The 19,281-nt window shown below is 31.3% G+C and overlaps 1 protein-coding gene across 2 annotated transcripts; it reads right to left on the bottom strand.

The window, feature by feature from the left end:
• Window positions 1-1,267: 1,267 nt before the first annotated feature.
• Window positions 1,268-17,010, bottom strand: LOC132918146 (SKI family transcriptional corepressor 2). 2 transcript variants are annotated; one of them, XM_060979261.1, is made up of 3 exons: window positions 16,870-17,010; window positions 4,725-4,845; window positions 1,268-3,560 (listed from the first exon to the last, which is right to left on the bottom strand). In XM_060979261.1, the coding sequence occupies exons 2-3, from the start codon at window positions 4,839-4,841 to the stop codon at window positions 2,223-2,225; spliced, it is 1,455 nt and encodes a 484-aa protein (XP_060835244.1). In that variant the 5' UTR covers window positions 4,842-4,845; window positions 16,870-17,010; the 3' UTR covers window positions 1,268-2,222. The 2 variants fall into 2 exon arrangements, with proteins under 2 accessions (XP_060835244.1, XP_060835245.1); XM_060979262.1 differs by having other exon boundaries at window positions 1,268-3,536.
• Between the last annotated feature and the right edge of the window lie 2,271 nt (window positions 17,011-19,281).

Below are 19,281 nucleotides of genomic sequence, written 5' to 3'. Positions count from 1 at the left end.
TTGGCCTGTTTAGTACCAATAACCATAACCGTCGTTAATTTGGCGATAATAAAGTCATTATAGATTGTGTCAATTATCATCATAATTTTAAATCGAAGTTATTATAATTAACTTACCATGGTTTAACTTGTTGGGCGTCATCAAATTTCAACTATACAAAGTTTGTTGACAACGCGTTGGCGTTTTCGTTATACCTAATTTAAAATTTTGTTATCGAATTCCTTTCTATATAGTTCAACAATTTCGTGTCATATAAAATATATAACAATATAACAAAATATGCATACAAAATGATATCGGTTATCATCGGATTTTAGAGCCATTTAATACCAAATATATTATACCGACGTGATTACGTGAACCAATATAACGAGGCGAACGTGAGCGTTTAACGTATAGGTACGCGTACACGTGAACGTATCTAAAGTATTGTAGATAACTGTGGTTAACTGCATATAACATATTAAATTATTAAGCATCCGGGTAAAGAAAAAAAAATCGATGACTTCCCTCCAGAATTAATTAGCTTCTATAATCTATGTGTATATATATATAATACAGTTACAACCGAATTGTAACCTTAAAATTGGAATTCCTACACATTCATCGAACTCCATTGTGTACTTGCCGGGAAGCGGTGATCTGGATGCAGACGGGTCAAACACTCAGACGTACTTACCGCGTTTTTCCGCATAAAAAACAGAACACACCACGATATTTGCTGCGTGCGCAGTAATATTTACGCAAAGTGGTATTTTACCGTGAGCGATGGCGGGAGAAAAATGAAATCGTTTTCCTTATAAATAAAACCCACGGTAATCCGATTTGGGTTGTACGGGCAAAGCAACATAATAATATAGTATTCCCTGGCCGGGACCGTTTCCGATTCGCTTTAAAAGCGACGTTTAAAAACGGCTCGCCAAATGTCAACCGTTGACCTTAGCCAAACGCCACCGTTGCGCTCCCTCAGGGATCGTCTTTTAATTATACGACACGTCAGTCTCGGGTTTCCTTTACACTCCAATCGCCACCCGAGGGTTGCCGTTTTCATTTAAATAATAATGTGCGCGCGGCCTGTCACAGCTATATATATATATATATAGTCCGGATGGTTGTGTTGTATACGCAAACCGTATTTTTTATGTGTGTATAAAATATATATACGTATATTATATTATTATGTGTATGTACGTGTACCTATACATATAACAATAAAAAAACCATTTTATTTTATTTAATATTATTATTATATTATCATTATGATATATTATAATAGTATGTACTATGTATAGAATAAAAAGAGGGAGGGAAATTAAACATACGTTTTAACAATCACTCAAGTTTAACAAATAGACATCGAAATGTTTACATAAACAATAGATATAATATATATAATATTGTAATGTGCCGATTAAAAGTTTAATAATATTATTACTCTACAGTCTACAGCGTATCGTCGGCCACCCAAGCGGCAGTTGAATTACAAAATTTACGTAATATGTATAATATAAAACACGTATTGTTATCTTAATAATGTACGAGTATGCAAATATCTATTCAGCAGAGTTCCTGTAATTTTGACAAAACAGTAGTGGTTAAGTGCGTCGCGACTTATTACATATTATATATTTATAGAAGGTGAAGTATAAACGATATGCAAATAAGAAATAAATTCATTACATTATGTAATATTATACACTCTACCGGTACCTCTACGATGAAAAACATATTCGCGCGTCAAAGAAGAGACAAGTCACTTTCTATGTGCAAACAACATATTATACGTATTCGTATAAACTTTCGTTAAAAAATAAATAATGAAATATATATAAATATATTATATATGTAAATTAATAATATACGTGGCCAACAAAATAACCGTTATAGTAGCGCCGATCTCACCTTACACGCTGTAAGCAACCTTTAAGGTGGCGAGTATACTGTACCCCCGATTTTACTGAAGTATAACAGTTAGCAATTTTTTTGAAAATCGAGTGTAATAGTTTGGGCGGTAATATGAAATTCGTGGTGAAAAACAAGAACAGGTTTTACGATTTTGAAATTCACCCACTCGCGTAAACTTTAACTTACAAATTATTCGACGCCACTGGACGATAACTGAACTGGTCGATTATAATATTTTATATCGCAATAATAGCGCATAATAATAACACACTGTAACTATAAACAATAATTATGAAAAAAGTAGTCATCCGCGAGTCCTACGTGTTCCTTTCGTCGGGGCACGTTTCGATGTCAATTTCGTCGTCGTCGTCGTCGTTGTGGTCGTCATCGTCATCGTCGTCCACGCCGTCCACGCAACAACCGCCGCCGCCGCCGGCCTCGTCGTCGTCGCCGTCGGCCGACTTGGCTGCAGCGGCGGCGGCTGCGGCAGCGGCAGCAGCGGCCGCGGCCACGGTAACCGGATAGACGGGCCGGAAAGCGGAAGAATAGTCGGTGGCGACGGCGCCCCGGTTGACCAAGGCGTTGTGATGATGTGGGTCCAGCTCGAGTTTGGGCAGCCAACAGGGCAAGCCGCCGCCCGCCGAATACGCAGCCGCAGCCGCAGCAGCCACGGCGAACGGGTTGGCCCGCTGTTGCCACACGTAATCGACCATGGCCTGGTGTAGCGGCATGGACGGCACCTGTACCGGCGGAACCGGCGCCGATTTCTTTTGCTGCAGTTCCGGCGATCGTTGTTGGTGGTGTTGGTGGTGCTGATGGTGGTGCAGGTGGGCCGCCGACTGGAGCACGGGCTGAGGCATCTGCACGATTACGGCGGCGGCAGCGGACGAAGCGGACGACGGCGGCGACGACGAAGCGGACGACTGTTGTCGCGCGTGCGACGGCGGCTGCAGCAGCGGTTGCGACGGCTGTTGCTGTTGGTGCTGTTGCTGCAGCAGCGACGGCGGTGACGGCCTGGACACGGCCCGTTTGCGCGTGCCGCCGTTGAACATGGCCTTGACGTCCTCCCACGCGTGCACCACGTGATCGGGCGGGTCGTCACTGAGCTTCATGTGCCGGCGCCACGAGTTGAAGTTGGCCGCGTCCGGTTGCACGTACCGGGCCCCGGCGCCGGTGCGGTGCGAGTGGAATATGAACTTGTTGGGCGAGAAGAACAGACCGCACACGGCGCACCGGATGCACTTGGCCCGAGACGAATTGTACCGGGACGGCAGGAACGAGCCGCGGCAACCCCAAGCGCACTCGTGATGCACCGCGAACGCAAAGTCGTCGGGCAGCCGGGGCGGCGTGTTGTCGCCCAGAAACGAGTTGCACAGCCGCTCCGCCTCCCGCCTGGTGATCATGCCGCACCGGCGCGACGACACCGGCATGGCGCCCGCCCGGCGCAGCATCTCCAACTGCACCGGCGTACACTGCACGCACGTGATGCCCAACGCCACCCGTCGGTTGTGGATCTCGTTGTAGCTGAACCGGTGCAGCAGCGTGTTGCTGATCTGGGCCAGGCACAGCCGCTCTTGGTTGTCCATCTGCAGCGAGACGATCGGCACCCCGTACAGGATCACTGTTCCCACCTGGTTGGACAAACAAAACAGAACCTGCTCAGGTGTTTTGCCCGCATTCGCGCCGCGCCAACGAGACTCGCGCCACGATTGTGATAATATTATCATATTACATAATTATTATTAATATAATAGGTATACTTGTAAAATATTATGAAGTCTGCACGTAGTCGTATACTCAGACCATACGAGCTACCCCTTATGTATTGATATAATACCCACCAGATATATAATTAATCAAATTTATTTATTTGACTACATATTAGAATATACACGTTTAAATGTATTGTGCTCAATATTATAATACATTTCGACCAACCTATTATTATAATATTAGTATTGAACAATGTTGGCTTCACAATGGGCTCGTAGATGATACAAATTTGAGTTATTTGAGTTAATCGAGTAAATATATTATACAAATCCGAACGCGTTTCCTAATTCCGAAATTTTACTTTTACGAAATCCAATTTTTCTCTCAACTCAATTTTACAATATATATATATATATATATACAGTATACACCCTTCGAAATATAGTCGGAACGCGAAACATAAATTTAATTATTTGTTTATTTCGAGTTGATCGGTTATAATTCGTTCGATATCTGTCAGCGGAGCGACGTCTTTGCAAATTTAATTTCTTCGATTCGGTGCGCCTTTTAAGTGTTTAAAGCAAACAAATAAAAATAACGTTTTATCATTTTTTTTTTTTTTTTTTTTTTTTTTTTTTAAGGCTAAAGCTATTGTCATTTACTCGCATCGTAAACTTGTAAGCCTTCCGACCGGAACGACAATTCCCCTATTAAAAGGTCGCCACGCTCCCTCCGACTATTTATCCACGCCACTTGATGACTTCTAAATAAATATAATACAATAACCCCGAAGAAACTATTTGCCTTCTTGTTCTATACACCCTGAACACTAGAATTATCCTGATAAATCCACTTCATAACGTGAGTACAATTAATGTTTTGTTATTGTTAAATATAAAATCCATTTAGTATCTTTATTTAACTTTATCTCAGGCATTGATTTGATTATAATTATAAATTGAATCGTATGCAAACAATGAACAATAAGACATCTAAAACGCATATTTTATAACGAAATTTAAGATTCAGCTCAATTAAACATTTAAAAACCAATCGAACGAAACAAAAATGTGTAAACGTTAGATTTTTAAAATTTCTGAGCTTACTTTGTTCGGTTTAGAATTATTGATCACCGGATTGAGCGCTCTTGGTGATTCGGTCTGTTTGTCATCCCTGTGATGACTGATCAATTGAAACCTCTGATCCATTTTCGCTAACGTCATTTTTCTGCACAAAAAATTACGAAATAAATAATACATGATTATTGATTATTGTTACTTGTGATTTTAAATTTAAATTGTGACTAACTAAACACAATTACGTAAATAAATAATATTTTTTTTTTTTTAGTGAACACGCAATAAAGGCTATAGAGTTGTACAGTGTTTATATTTATAATAATAACATTAATTTCTTTATTTATGAAAATAGTTTTCAATTATATAACATATAATATAATAGCGGTAAATAAATATATATCTAATAAGTAACATTATATTAATGAGGAATATAATATAGAAAAATAGATAGATTGATATAAAAAACAATATATAACAATTAAATAACTATGTAAATATAATGATTACGATATAATATAATGATTAATAATTCGGATGATGATATTGTTAGTGCACTAAATTAAAGAAGCAGAGTCAAAATGAAATCTAATTAATGTAAACTGCAGAATTTTAAAGGCTGACTCGTAGCAAAAATCTTTACACATGTTTTAATAAATCTAGTTTCTTATGTAATGAACATAAAAATCGAAGAAAAGTTTAGAGGCAAAGAAACTGTCCAGCTCTTTAATTATATTATTGCGTTTCAAATTTGAACTATTTAATGTGTAATCAAAACGTAATAAACTTTTTCAAAAAATAAAATTCAACAACAGCACATTTATCAATAATCAAAAACATATCATTCTCATTAAATTATTGATAAAATACTGTTCAAGTTACATTGAAGTTTTAATGCATCATTAAGACATTTAAAATATTGTAGATTTTGGTTTTATCTATAAGTAAGAGATAATTTGAATGTTTTAAAATTTTATTTATATCATTTATAAATAGAGAAAATAATAAAGATAATAAATTATCACCTTGAGGGACTCCGGGAAAAACATTAATTTTATCAGAAATATAATTTTTGTATTTTACGTCTTAGAACTGATTGGACATTGGTTATGAAAGAATGAATCCACAAGAAAAATTGATCATACAAATTATAAGCTTTTAGTTATTAAAATACAATACTGAATAATTAACTCTTATGTTATTATATTTCAATTTTATCGAATATACGAGATGCAATTAAAAATGTTTAATTATTATCCTTTCGTAAGAAAAATTAAACTTAAAATTCGCGCTGTTGTAGACATTTGTAAAAAACTTTAAAACTCGCGTATGCAGGTACTCGAATATTTCCTGCAGTAAATAATACATATAATATTACAACTTATTGTATAGCTGTATATTAATTAAACTTAGGCATATAGTTTCTGAGGATGACTTCAGGCTCGTAGAACAAGAAGGAGCAGGGAATAAGATAAATCAAACAACTGAGAGTGCGCAGTAACCTATGTGCAAAGACACAGAGGACAGAGACGAATTTCGTCGCGTTTCGTCCTTGCTGCGGATCAGGGACTAAAATTGAATGTAGTACGAAATTATGCTAAGTATAGAATACAACATTTAAAATGTGTAATGGCCCAACTGTTTTTTACAGTTTTTTCCTTCATTTTATTTAAGATTGATTGATTTATATATATTAAATATTAATACAATTTTATATATTTTGTAAAAATATCTTTTCTGGATAATATATATGTAAATTACGGGTAAATCGCGAATCGCGATTTTATTACGGTTATTAATTACCGCACGTCGTCAATTTATCGTTAATATTGTATTTTATTTACTCGTCCTTATATTATAGATGTACAAAACGGAGTTCATCGTAACTACACACTTTCAAAAAAGGTCGACATTCAAATCCGTACACTTTTATACATCAATTCCGCACGGTTTTACCAAAATCAAACCGTTCAGTAACGTATACACTAATATTTATAAATAACGCACACATTTACATAATATCGAATTATCATTTAGAAACGCACACAAAACCCTCCACGGCTATGCAAAGTTCAATATGAATTATGTACTACGAAAAAATATAATATATTTTAGTCTGAGTCTATATACAACAGCAGGTGTAGTGGATCCATTTCCCCGGCGACGGTGATGCACAGCCGCATGGCGCCGCCGTCTTAATCGAAATCTTTCGGCGCTACCGTACGGGACGCCGACGACTATATTATGTACGGCGAGCGTGTTGTGTACTCGAAATCATTAGCGCGTGGAAAACCGAAAAGGCGAAATTAATTAAACGAGAGCCGATTTGCTGTACACCGTGAGTGAGGACGGGAGCGGAAAAGGAAGAGGAGCGCAACGCGGCGAACTGCATCGGGTTTTGACGACTGCTATTCAACAGCGGCGGGTGTAGTATTGTTTGGAGTGGGCGCCAAGGGGAAACTGTTTCAATACATATACATACATATAAGTGTGTGTGTGTGTATGCGGCCAGGTTGCGGAGGGTTAATCTGACTCCAGTGGGGGTGTACCCGCGTAATCCGTCGATAATTACTCGTTACATTTCTGCGAAAGAGAAAAACGTTTTTCCGCGTCCAGAGTACTACGGGTCCTCGCGCGCACATATATATACATATTATTATATATATATATACGGCAGCGCCAAACGACTGCGTCGCGAGGGGGTGAGTATTAAGCTTTTATTTAAGTATAGCGTAACGTATATATAAACGGCGGTGTTATCAGCGCGGTGGGTTCGTTCTAATTAAAATTAACAAAAAACCTGCACAAATGTACCTATTGCTGCAGTTTATTTTATTATATAATATAAGAACACAAATACGGAGTGATTTCATTTGAATTTGGTGTAAATCAGTCGAATTCTCTATAAACATTTAAATAATATTTAGAAAAACATTTTTTTTTCAATTAAGAACAGTTTATGTAAATTTAAAATTGTATGTCCTGGCTGATCCAATTTAAATATTAAAAATATTTTGGTTCACATTACGTTGTATTTTGAGGTTGAGTAAGTTTAGGTTACATAAAATGTTATAGCCTTGATGAATCTAAAATTGTCATGTCCTAAAGTCTATATCAGTATACTCGGGCTTTGGCCGTTACACGCGTACATACATAATTACTATCATATAAATATAATTCCTAGTTTTCCACAAGTCTAGGATATTTTCATACATACGGGACTTCTATACAATTTACTTGTACATCATCATACGTCGATTAAATTTCAAACGGCACAATTATTCAATGATACTATGAACCTAACAAATCTAACGATCTTATTGGTTTTTAAATTAACTTCTTTTAAAATGATTTGGTTGACAAGAGTTATAATATATAGACATAATTCCTATATAATATAATATAAATTATAATGCACATAATATACATGATATATTAGCAATAAACAAAAACCATTTTTCATTAAAAAAAAATCACCATATTCATATTTTATACTTATTTTGTATTTATAAAATAAATAGTATATGCGCTTGTTCATTTTTGTTCAGTATATACACTGCAACGTCTTAAATTATTTAAACTTGTATTGTCTGTATAATATATATATATACAATTTTGCACAGATATACATAATACGTGTCCTCGTCGTTGTCAACATAGTAATTTTAATGCATTTTTAAACATTCGCCACGATTATTATTACCATTCCGCTTCGGTCATGGGGCGGTGTCTTTAACTGTATACAAGAATAATGTTAAGCTCCTCTTTACGACCTCTAACCGCTCTCGCTGTACCTACACACAAATATTTTATAATGTAATGCAAAGAAATGTTAATTTACATTTTTTTCTCTCACTCTCTCACACACCCTTTACAAGTTTGTTTTTTAATAAAATGTACCCACGTGTACCTATATAAATATATAACATATTATATTGACGTATACCTACCGTTAGATCAAATTGTAAATATTATAGCTCTTCTACGAAACGGGTAAACAACAAATCGATTGAGATATTTAAATATAAACATGGCATTATATTATGCATATTGAGTGGTTAATAATAAATTGCATTTATTTGTTTTCTTTATATACCTACCCATATATATTATTTTAATTTAACGGATTTTAAAAATATTGTAAGACGTCACTATAACGAGAAAGTAAAATACGATGTAATACCTTAATAACAATTAATGTAGAAAAAAAATGATAACATTTTTAAAAAACAATTAATTTGATATTCGTTTTTTTATATTTATAGTGGTCTTGTATAGGCGTATTCTTGTAGAAGTGATTATAAATGCCTACACAGATAAAAATACTAAAACTTAATAATAACAACCGATTATGAAATTGAAAGGCTTATTAATAGCTAATTAATGTTATAAGCACTCCGGGAAAATGTTTTTATAAATTCCATCGATTGCAATTTATTAAAGATATTAAAAATTTAATATGGCGATAAATAAAAACAGAAAAACACGCACTTGTGGTGAATACAAATAAACGCGCTTGAATTTTTATCTGTAGTGGTCTCTTGTGGCTGAAATCAATTAGCACCAAAATATATACATAGATGCCACGAGAGGGGATGCACTTGTACCAGTGACTTGAATTATTCAGAAATCAGCGTATAATATTCGCCCTCTGACAAGTCCTAGCACCTATAAGGCTATAAATATATACATATTATAATTTGCACCAAAATAACTATTATATTACTGATGTAATTTGTTCCATTTCAGATACTAAAAAATATGAATTTTATAATTTTCACTAAAATTCAAATCGAATAGTTTTTTTTTTTTGATAGTATGTACACGTTTTGATAGTATAGATTAAAGATATTGAAATCTAAGAAATAAGAAGCTAAATACAAAAAACTACTCCATTTTAGATTTGGATTAATTATTTCTAACCAATTCATCTATAGGTAATAACAATACTATGTATATGAAAAAATATATAATATTATAATAATTAATAATATAAGAAAAATGCATTATATTTTGCGAAAATCAATTCAACCTATCATGTTACTATTAAAAAATAAATCACTATAACGTATTTACATAATATAAAGGTCCCCTATAAACAAAGTTATTAAATGAAAAATTGATACGAAAAATATTAATTAAAAAAATGCTGATACTTGATGATCGAATACACGTATAGATTACATTTTGAAGCAAATTACAAACTGACGTTTTCTAATAGCGCGCCGCGCCGTGGGGAGGATTCTTAAGTCATCATTTATATTAAATGCAATGTCGATACGACCTAGACAAGTTGTGTAGTTAATAACGAAATATAATACAACGCTGGTAGGTACGGCGAGGACAATTTTAAATATTATTTACACATATTGATCACGAGATGAAAAATATTCGTGGGGACTATATTATAATATAATATTATAAATACGTGCAGTGGGCGAGTCGTAATAGTGCTCCCTCCGTCAACACACATATAATGTAATCTCTTAATTATACCCGCCATAGTACATAATATTACACCGTTATATATTAGCACAACAATAATGATGATGATAATAATAATAATATAATAATATAATACAATTGTACGCGGGCGACTCGGGCGAGAATTGGATGGCACGCATAATAATAATAATATAATATTGTGTATACTGTTTCGATATTACATAAACCACGCGCGGAGGAGTTTAATTTCGTTTTCCGCCCGACAACAATATAATCGTATTTCCGCGGCGGGCCCGGTCGAAACGTCATTATTAACCGAATATCATTATATAATCGTTATAGCTACAATCACGTAACAATATACATATTGTTATTAAAATATTATTGCTGCGCTCGCGGGCGCCAAATAATAATAATTACGGTCGGACGGCTGTGCGTAATGCGATTGTGCGTTTACGTATATATAAATCTCGGAGGAGCGCGTATATATAGGTAGGTACGACTTATAATACATTAATACATATATTATCATTCATCGTCATTGTGTGTGCAACTTTTAGACCAGGAGGTGGTGGTGATGGTGGTGGTGATGATCTGGGGGTAGGTGATGATTCCCTGCACCACTGCATAATCGATTCCGTAGCGGTAAATTGTATATTACATAATAACATTACCTATGTATTTGTGATTATATTATTCGCAGACTCGCACTATAGTACGCGGAAGTCGAATTGAGATGTGTAAGTATATAGCAGCTTTTGAAAAGCCAGCAGTATAAGATCCAATGTAGGCGTCAATATCGAGAACAAACTTTAGGTATATCGTATATGCACCGGGCTACATACGCGTATATGTGTACCTGCCTATATCGGCTTATCACATGATTATTGCGTATTACCTAGATAACTATAGTCTATAACTATATGTTTTATTAATTAACAATCATAATTATAATAATTAATTCAAGCTCTTTTTCATCAAAGATGGAAATGATTTAATTCCTGTTTTTACTAAATATTGTTTGGGAACCAAGTACCTAGTTGAAATTAAATGTAACAATATCATGTGTATATACATTTATATTTCTTTTATATTCAACAATAAAACAAATATTCTAATCAATAAAAAAAAAATTAAAAACTACATGCATACAAGGTTAGAAAATTACAATTTTTTATTCGAACCCAAACTGAACGAAACTTTAAAATTTACTATTTAAACTTGTTCTAGAAAAATCTAGTTCAAACATTAAACAATATTGTTTACAAAACTTAGATATTTTTTTTATAAAAGGCGATAAAAAAAAAAATGTTTTCACAGTTAAATACTTAAATTTAACTTAAATAACACACCGTAAACTAGTTAGCAAGTAGGTTTTTACCTTACCATGAATCTATGCTATTATAAATTAATTCAAATACAAATAATAATTTAATTAATTATAAAATAGTTTGATTTATTTAATGAAAAATGTATTTATAAATTCATATTCAACTGTATATATAATTATTTATAATTATTATACAAACAAAATAAAAATTTCAATAAAGAATTTTTTCGCTCAATCTCGCCATATCCGATTCAGTAATAAATCTAATTGTGAAAAATTTAAAGGGTAGGGAAGTTAAAACTAATTGTATAAACATAATTGCAAAATATGCAATTTATAGTACACGAATAGGTACACAATGATTACATAGTACCTACCTAGTTGGTACTCCCCGACAGGAGTATTATTAATTAAATATTAATCACTTGCTTTGCGTTATTTTCACGACATTTACCTATACGGCTATGCGTGGTAATTTGTAGTTTTATTAAAATCACTCAATGCACACATATTTATGATTTATCATGTCAGGCAATATGGTTTGTTTCACATGAAATAAAATAACCTACATTCAGAAAACAAGGGTTAATCGATTGAAATTCTTTGATATTGTTTATTAAATAACTAGAATGTGCATGTGAATCGTTAAAAAAAAGTATGTCAGTATAGTTGATGATGTTATAACATTGTAGTATTATAATTAAATTATTATTTTTATTTTTAAAAGTGGGTAATAAATAATTCAAACATTTTTGTAATATTGTTCAACATTAAATAAATACTTTTAACTAAAAACTTTGACATGAAAAATATTTTAAAAACTCTGTATTCTACTAATAGACAATATAAAATAAACACACTAATCTAAAAGTTAAACTGCACGTGTATAAGTTTCTATTAAATCGCATATAGATTTATTGTCCATCCGTCTTTAACTATACAGTGTAGTAACAAGATAATCGAACTTCAACAAATTTCAACAATTTCAAAACATTGCATTCAGAAAAATAAACGATAATCCAACATTCTACCCTAAGTTTCGAGTGCCTAATTCCATGCAGAGTGCAGTGAATCTTTTAAATAATTACAAAAGAAACTATTCAATTTTATAAATACTTTCATATAATCAATTACTAAAGAAAATCTTTAATATATTATAATTAAGCTTTCCGTCCGAACCTTACCGGGTTAAATATTATTTCTTTATAATAATTGGTCAAATCGTATATAACATGTAGACATGTAGTTAATGTCGTAATCAAAATTAAATCCACTAAAAAATATAAATAAATGTTCGCTTTTTTATAAATTCAAACAGTTACCATTACTCATACTTTTCGTCCTCACTTTTACGGGATTGTAAATACTATAATATTTCTAAATGTATGTGTGCGTACTGCGTAAAGAATTTAGTTCCAGTAATTATGTATACTTAATACATGTGATCAACATAATATAAATATAATATAAATTATAAATAATTATAATAAAAACTAATTATAAATTACTAAAGCTAAGTTCAAAGTTACTATACTATAAGCTTCTATATTTCCCAAATTTACAAGAAAAATTAGTGATGAAATGCTATTTATGTCTTACATAGTGCTCTTATCTTACTTTTAAGTAGATAAAAAATGATTATTATAAATTAAAATTATCGTCTTAATAGTTATGAGTTAATTTCTTTGCTGTTTTCAGGTTGTTTAATTACATAACACTTAATATATAAACGCGTACGGATGCCGGGTATTATTATAATATTTAGTGATATAAAATTGTCAAAATTAGATCCTGATCATTATTTTGATCAATAGTTATGTTATTTTGAGTGGTTGATTATGCAATGATCAATGATGACTTACAATATGGGTTTTATAGGAATTTAGATTCCCTCATACTTTTCCAGAACAAATAATCTATTTATTATTCCTACATTCGTAAAATTCTTTTTTCTACGTATTTTATGCTTATTCCTTGCTGATAAGACATCGACATCAACGGACTTTTTTGATTTTAACCGTGATAAATTTAAGTTTACGTCATGTTTGTCTGTTTTAGTAAATATTTTAAATATATTTAAATTATATTATATTATTGAAAGGGCTTCCGTCTAATTTATTAATATTTAAAAAAATAATTGTGTATTTCTGCTGGTCTAATCTTATATTATAAAGTTAAAAGCACAACCAATACATAATAGATACAAATTAAATACAACCCAAAACATTTGTTACTTCTGATAAAGTTCGTTAATGTAAGGTAGCAGCATAAAAAAAAGCTTTACCACTTAAAATAAAGTTTACAAAATGAATGGTCTATCAGAGTCTAACAAAATAAGCTCGATATTTTTTACTCGTGTAAAATTTCGCTAACATAGATCTGTGTACTGTTGAAGTATAGTTGGCAGCACAGCAGTTAAAATAGTTCTCCTAAAAAAATAAAGTCCAACAAAGTCTAAGAGTAATCCAACACTATCCAACAAGCTACCAACAATATGTATTGGATATATTTCATAAGTATTTGCTATTATCTATTATTATAATTTATAGATGTGTCTTGTTGCAGCTAACTTTATGGCGGTTCTAGCGCCAACCCTTCACGGCAATCACGTGCCATTTACTGTCATACCAATATCAATGAATCAATGCATGCTAAAAAATTATTTTACTGCTTACTTATAAAGTCCTACAATCACTCATCATCCGGATACATAGAATATTTATGGATAAATAGCGTTAGAAAACATGTTATTTTATTTTAAATTAATAATTATACAAGTACCTATATACATTTATTTTAATTTAATTACAACTTGATTTGTATACCTAAGTTATTCGTGAGACTAACATTATTTACTACTAAGCCGTGCTATAAAAACTAGGTGTGCAGCTTAGTGTGCATTTCGCATGGGCCACAAAACATTAACTATATTATTGATTAAGGGCTTTAAGCTTTTAGAATGTATACCTAATTAAATTAAATTTATTATCTTTAAAAAATGTTTTAAGTTTTGAAATATTGAGGTGCAAGTGCCTCACCTTTATAGTTTTAAATTTATCATAGACTTTCTTAAGGTAGGTAATTTGAAGAGGGGATTTTATGTTTCGTGCAAGATTAAAACATGTTCTATTTCTAACATACCTATACCATTTTTATAGTGAAGTGATATAAACTTTATTAACTATAATCAATTTCACAACATTTTTGAATGTTTTATTGCAATTTCTTCACCTAACCTAACCTTGAAATATAACACTTTTTTAATATTTAGGAGGATCTGAGGATCAAATCAAACATTTGCAAAATTCGATGTCAAATAGACGAAAGGAAAAATTCAAATTTATTCTTAGAATATAAGTCACTTCTCAAAACAATATTGGTGCATTTAGAAATAAAGAACATCTAAATTCCTATATATTATGCGTTAGTTAGACAAAGACAAAAAAACCATTATTTCCAATCGTTATTTACCGTTACCTTTTAAAACTATATATTTTGGAAAATTCCTATACTTTTATTCAAAAATCTATGTTGATTAGTCCGAAATTTGATAATAAAACAAACGATTTGCAAGCAAGTTCTTTGTTCTTTGATGATTTTAATAGACTATAATGATAAGCAGTTAACTACAGTAAATTAAAATAATTTTAAATGGTTTATTTTTTATAATATTTTAAGACATATTATAGTATTGTACTAAATCTGAAGATAAACTTATAGAAATATAATATATATATATATATATATATATTCTTATCAAAAGAATTAATAATTAAAATAGACTTATTATTTTATTATTAAGAGTAAACACGAAGTAAGTTCAGATTTTACTCGTTAAATCTTTTCCTTAAAACGTAAGCTCAAAGCTTAAGTTTGTTATAGCAATATTGTTTACATATTATGTAATACAACTTTAAAAGATTAACTATCAACAATTTGTATTTAAAAAATTAATTAACTCCATAAATATTAATATTGACAGTAGCTTAGTTAGTGATTGGTGTATTAGACAACTTCGATAATTTAAATGTAAAAACAAACACAAATGGAATAAAAATATATTTTAAATAATATCGAATCTATAACAACTTAGTTTATTATTCTCTAGTAGTCATTTGTTTTTTAAATTTATTATCATTTATCAAGAATTTTTGATAACTTTTTAACTCTTTTTTATTTATTTATGATTATAAGGACGCATAAAATGTGTAAATTATGGCATCCCTTCTTTAAAATTACAAAATTAAATCATATTTAATTAAAAATATATTATAATTAATATATTGTATACACATTATTATATGAATTTCAAAAAACTGAATATAAATGTATAAAAAGTAGTAATGTAATTTTACTCGCGGATCTCGATTGGTGTAACTGTATTACAATTTACAGCCATAACCTGGTTTTCTAAAATATTATGAAGATACCTAAATTACACTGTGATTTTAACAGTTACATACAATATAGCAATATTATATAATTTATGATAGTAAAATCTTTTTTTTAAAGTGAGTTTTCTTATTATAATAAAATGTAACATCAATTAAAATATTGCCTTTAAATTTTAAAATGCCACAAGGTTAGGTATCCAATAATAACATCAATTAAATAAAAATTAATATACTCAGAGAATCAAAATAAATCATAAAAAAGTATGTAAGACTAAACTTTGATTTACTCTTGCCTCCTAAAAAACATAGAAAATGATAAACTTGGTATCCACATATTTATTATAATATCAGTATAATGGCTATAATGTTATAACAGATACCTAAATATAAAATTGAATTTTCAAACTGCATTAGGATGTCTGTACCATAACTGTACTTTAAGCCAATAGTCTTCGCGTTCAACCTTATTAGATTCACGATCCTATTTAAATATTATTAATTTTTTGAGACATATGTTTATAATAAAACAGCTAGATCGATATAAAAAATAATGTTTCAACACTTTTAACTAATTTAGTATTACTATTATATTATTTATATTCTATATTTTACTTCGAACAATTGAATGAAATGTATACTATTTTAACGTTATTAAATTTACATAAACCTCGCAGGACCAGAAATTGGGTTCTGACCTATCGTCCAAAATCCACCTTTCTAAACATGGTATACGTTTATAATTGTCAGATTGTATACCAAGCTGAATTAGGGTTTATAAGTTGATTCACTGATTTTTGTCGACAATGCGTACGTAAGGGGTGTTATATATAGGTATCTTTTAAAAATGTATCAGTAGTTGTAGGATGTATATGATATTGGACTTAAAAAAATATAAGTGATATAATCATCAATTTACAACCATTTTTTTTTCACAAACAGTTAAAATAAAATAGTAATGATCTGCGTATAGAAGGTATAGTCAATATAGGTATTATTTAGTACTTACCTATTCGTATTCTTTGTCGTGCACGTACTATAGACGGCGACTTTTGTTTAAGACTTCCGTCGGTCGTGTGCAGCGGTCGTCTTCGTCGCGCGCGTGTCACATACTCCGGTGCAGTGCGAGTGCAGGCTGAAGGTTGATTACACCGTCAACGCATTCGGCTAAAAGCTTTGGTGGCGGCAGCGTCCCTGGGCGGGTCCTTTTCCCGAGTTCGGACTCGGGCCAATGGCTGAGACCGAAGCGATTTGCCACGCGCGGTCCTGCCTGGCCGACCCTTTGGCGGGTGGTCCTTAAATACAGCGTCGACACCGCCACCCTGACACGCTATTTCTATATATAGTGTGTGCGTACTTACTCTGCAAGCCGCAGGGCAAAGTAAATTGCACCAACCCCTTGTCCCCATTACCGCCACCCTTCCAGCTATACGCGGTGATTTCGGAATACATTTCATAAAACCACACCGTGCGTATCTATATTTATACAATACAGGGTGTATTGTATTTGGAAAATGTTAGATGATTTCTATCCAAACCAAATGAGTCTATTGACTCAACTCTAGCCATGAATCGCGACCACTCATTTCAATTTCACATATGAAAATGTCGATTCACTATACATTTAATTATTCTTTAATTTAACAAGTTATAATCTCTTTCAAATTCAATAATTGATTAAATAAAAAAAAATTTTTTGGCACCACGAAGTTTCTAAGATGAGTCCACATTTAGACCACTAATATTAGAAATCAATGAATTAAACTGTCAACAATCCCAAAAAACCTTTTGTATTTAGTATATTGTATAATAACAAGTAAATAAAAAAAAAATCTACAATTAATCTACTAAGTAATTAGTAAACAATTATGAAAAAACGATATTTGTTATCATTCAAAAAATATTAATAGTAGATACCTACTTTAAATATTTGACTATCATCTATCTCTATCACTTAAATTTATATTTATACTCAAACAATAAAATGTTCAAAATATTCAGATATATTTTAATACAATTACCATTCACACCATTCTATTACTGTTAGATATGTGGTATATTAACTTATTAGTTATTTAGTTCATAACAGATTTTACCTATTTTATAATTACTTATCATGGACTATCTTTATAGTAACTATATTTAAGATTAATAACTCAAAAATTATTCGATCTAATTTCGTGTTATAAACACCAACGTATAAAACGAATTCATCGCATTCGTCGCTCCGCTTAGAATCTAAAATAATGTATAAATATTTCATAACAATAAGCAGAAAATAACGTTTAATAATACGTCGTTATATTATTATTACGTTTAAACAGAAAAAATAGCACCTGTGGACGTTAAAAATGTTGATATTGTTGAACACAGAACATAAAATATTTAAATACTATGGTAAATTAACTTTTTTAATCTGAGCCTTGGTGACAAAATATCTATATAATAAATTAAAAATGTATTAAACATATTCATGAAAAAACAACATTAACAGTGCAAATTTATAGTATATATTTTTTTGAATTATACTAAACCTGAAAAATTAAAAACTTGCATTTATGATCAAGTATTGTAAAAAGTAAAAATGTGATATTTTTTAATTATTTTAACATTATATTATATAGCAATAGCTATGGCTACATTATAAATCAATATTTGATTATTAAATCCTTTTAAATTTGTCAAGTTATTAAGTTAGCAAAACAAATTGTTAACTTTTACGATACTTATCTACCTACTTTATACGATATAATCGTCCGATATATATACTCTATTTACCGTACACTTGATGATTCAATATACCATTATACCCTGTGAATTGAAATTGGATTCACGAAAAGCGTTGGTGGTATAGTATAAACTATAACTATATATTATAGAAATATACATATAACTGCGTTGCTTACTCAATCACTTAATCGCGCCATATATTTCGGCTCACGACGCATGATATTAGTAATATATATGTAGGGACGTAGGCGTGCGCATGGAGCGAGCCGAAATCTTTTTAGGGGCATAGTAAAATTTCAAATTTGTGTATATTATATTTAACTCTATCATTATATTCGTGGAGATCACGACAATTGTTTTTGTCGTAATACCTAGTGAAATAAAATAAAAATATTTGTGTACCACCAGTCACCACATAGTTTTTATTGATTTATTTATCTGACTTAAACATGTCAAAATATGTACCTTTAGTATGACTAAAGAAGTACTAAAGAGTCTATAGTCTATAGTATAGACAATGGCCTATCGCCTATGGAAAATAAGAAAACTCATTTATCAATTATTACATAATTAGTAATTACACATTTATATATTACCTACTAAGTTTATATGTATAGATAGATATAAAAATATCGTTGGGTATGTATTAATATAATATTTTATTTTATTTTTAACTTAAAAAATATACAAG

Source organism: Rhopalosiphum padi, chromosome 1 (assembly GCF_020882245.1).
Source record: "Rhopalosiphum padi isolate XX-2018 chromosome 1, ASM2088224v1, whole genome shotgun sequence".
Classification (NCBI taxonomy): domain Eukaryota; kingdom Metazoa; phylum Arthropoda; class Insecta; order Hemiptera; family Aphididae; genus Rhopalosiphum; species Rhopalosiphum padi.
This window is presented reverse-complemented; position numbering and strand designations above follow the sequence as displayed.

What these genes read in the sequence shown, in the direction of transcription:
- LOC132918146 (XM_060979261.1), bottom strand. Translation starts at nt 4,841, where the DNA reads ATGACGTTAGCGAAAATGGATCAGAGGTTTCAATTGATCAGTCATCAC. An exon ending in ATAATTCTAAACCGAACAAA is followed by an intron (nt 3,561 to 4,724) that starts GTAAGCTCAGAA and finishes ACACCTGAGCAG; the next exon opens with GTTCTGTTTTGTTTGTCCAA.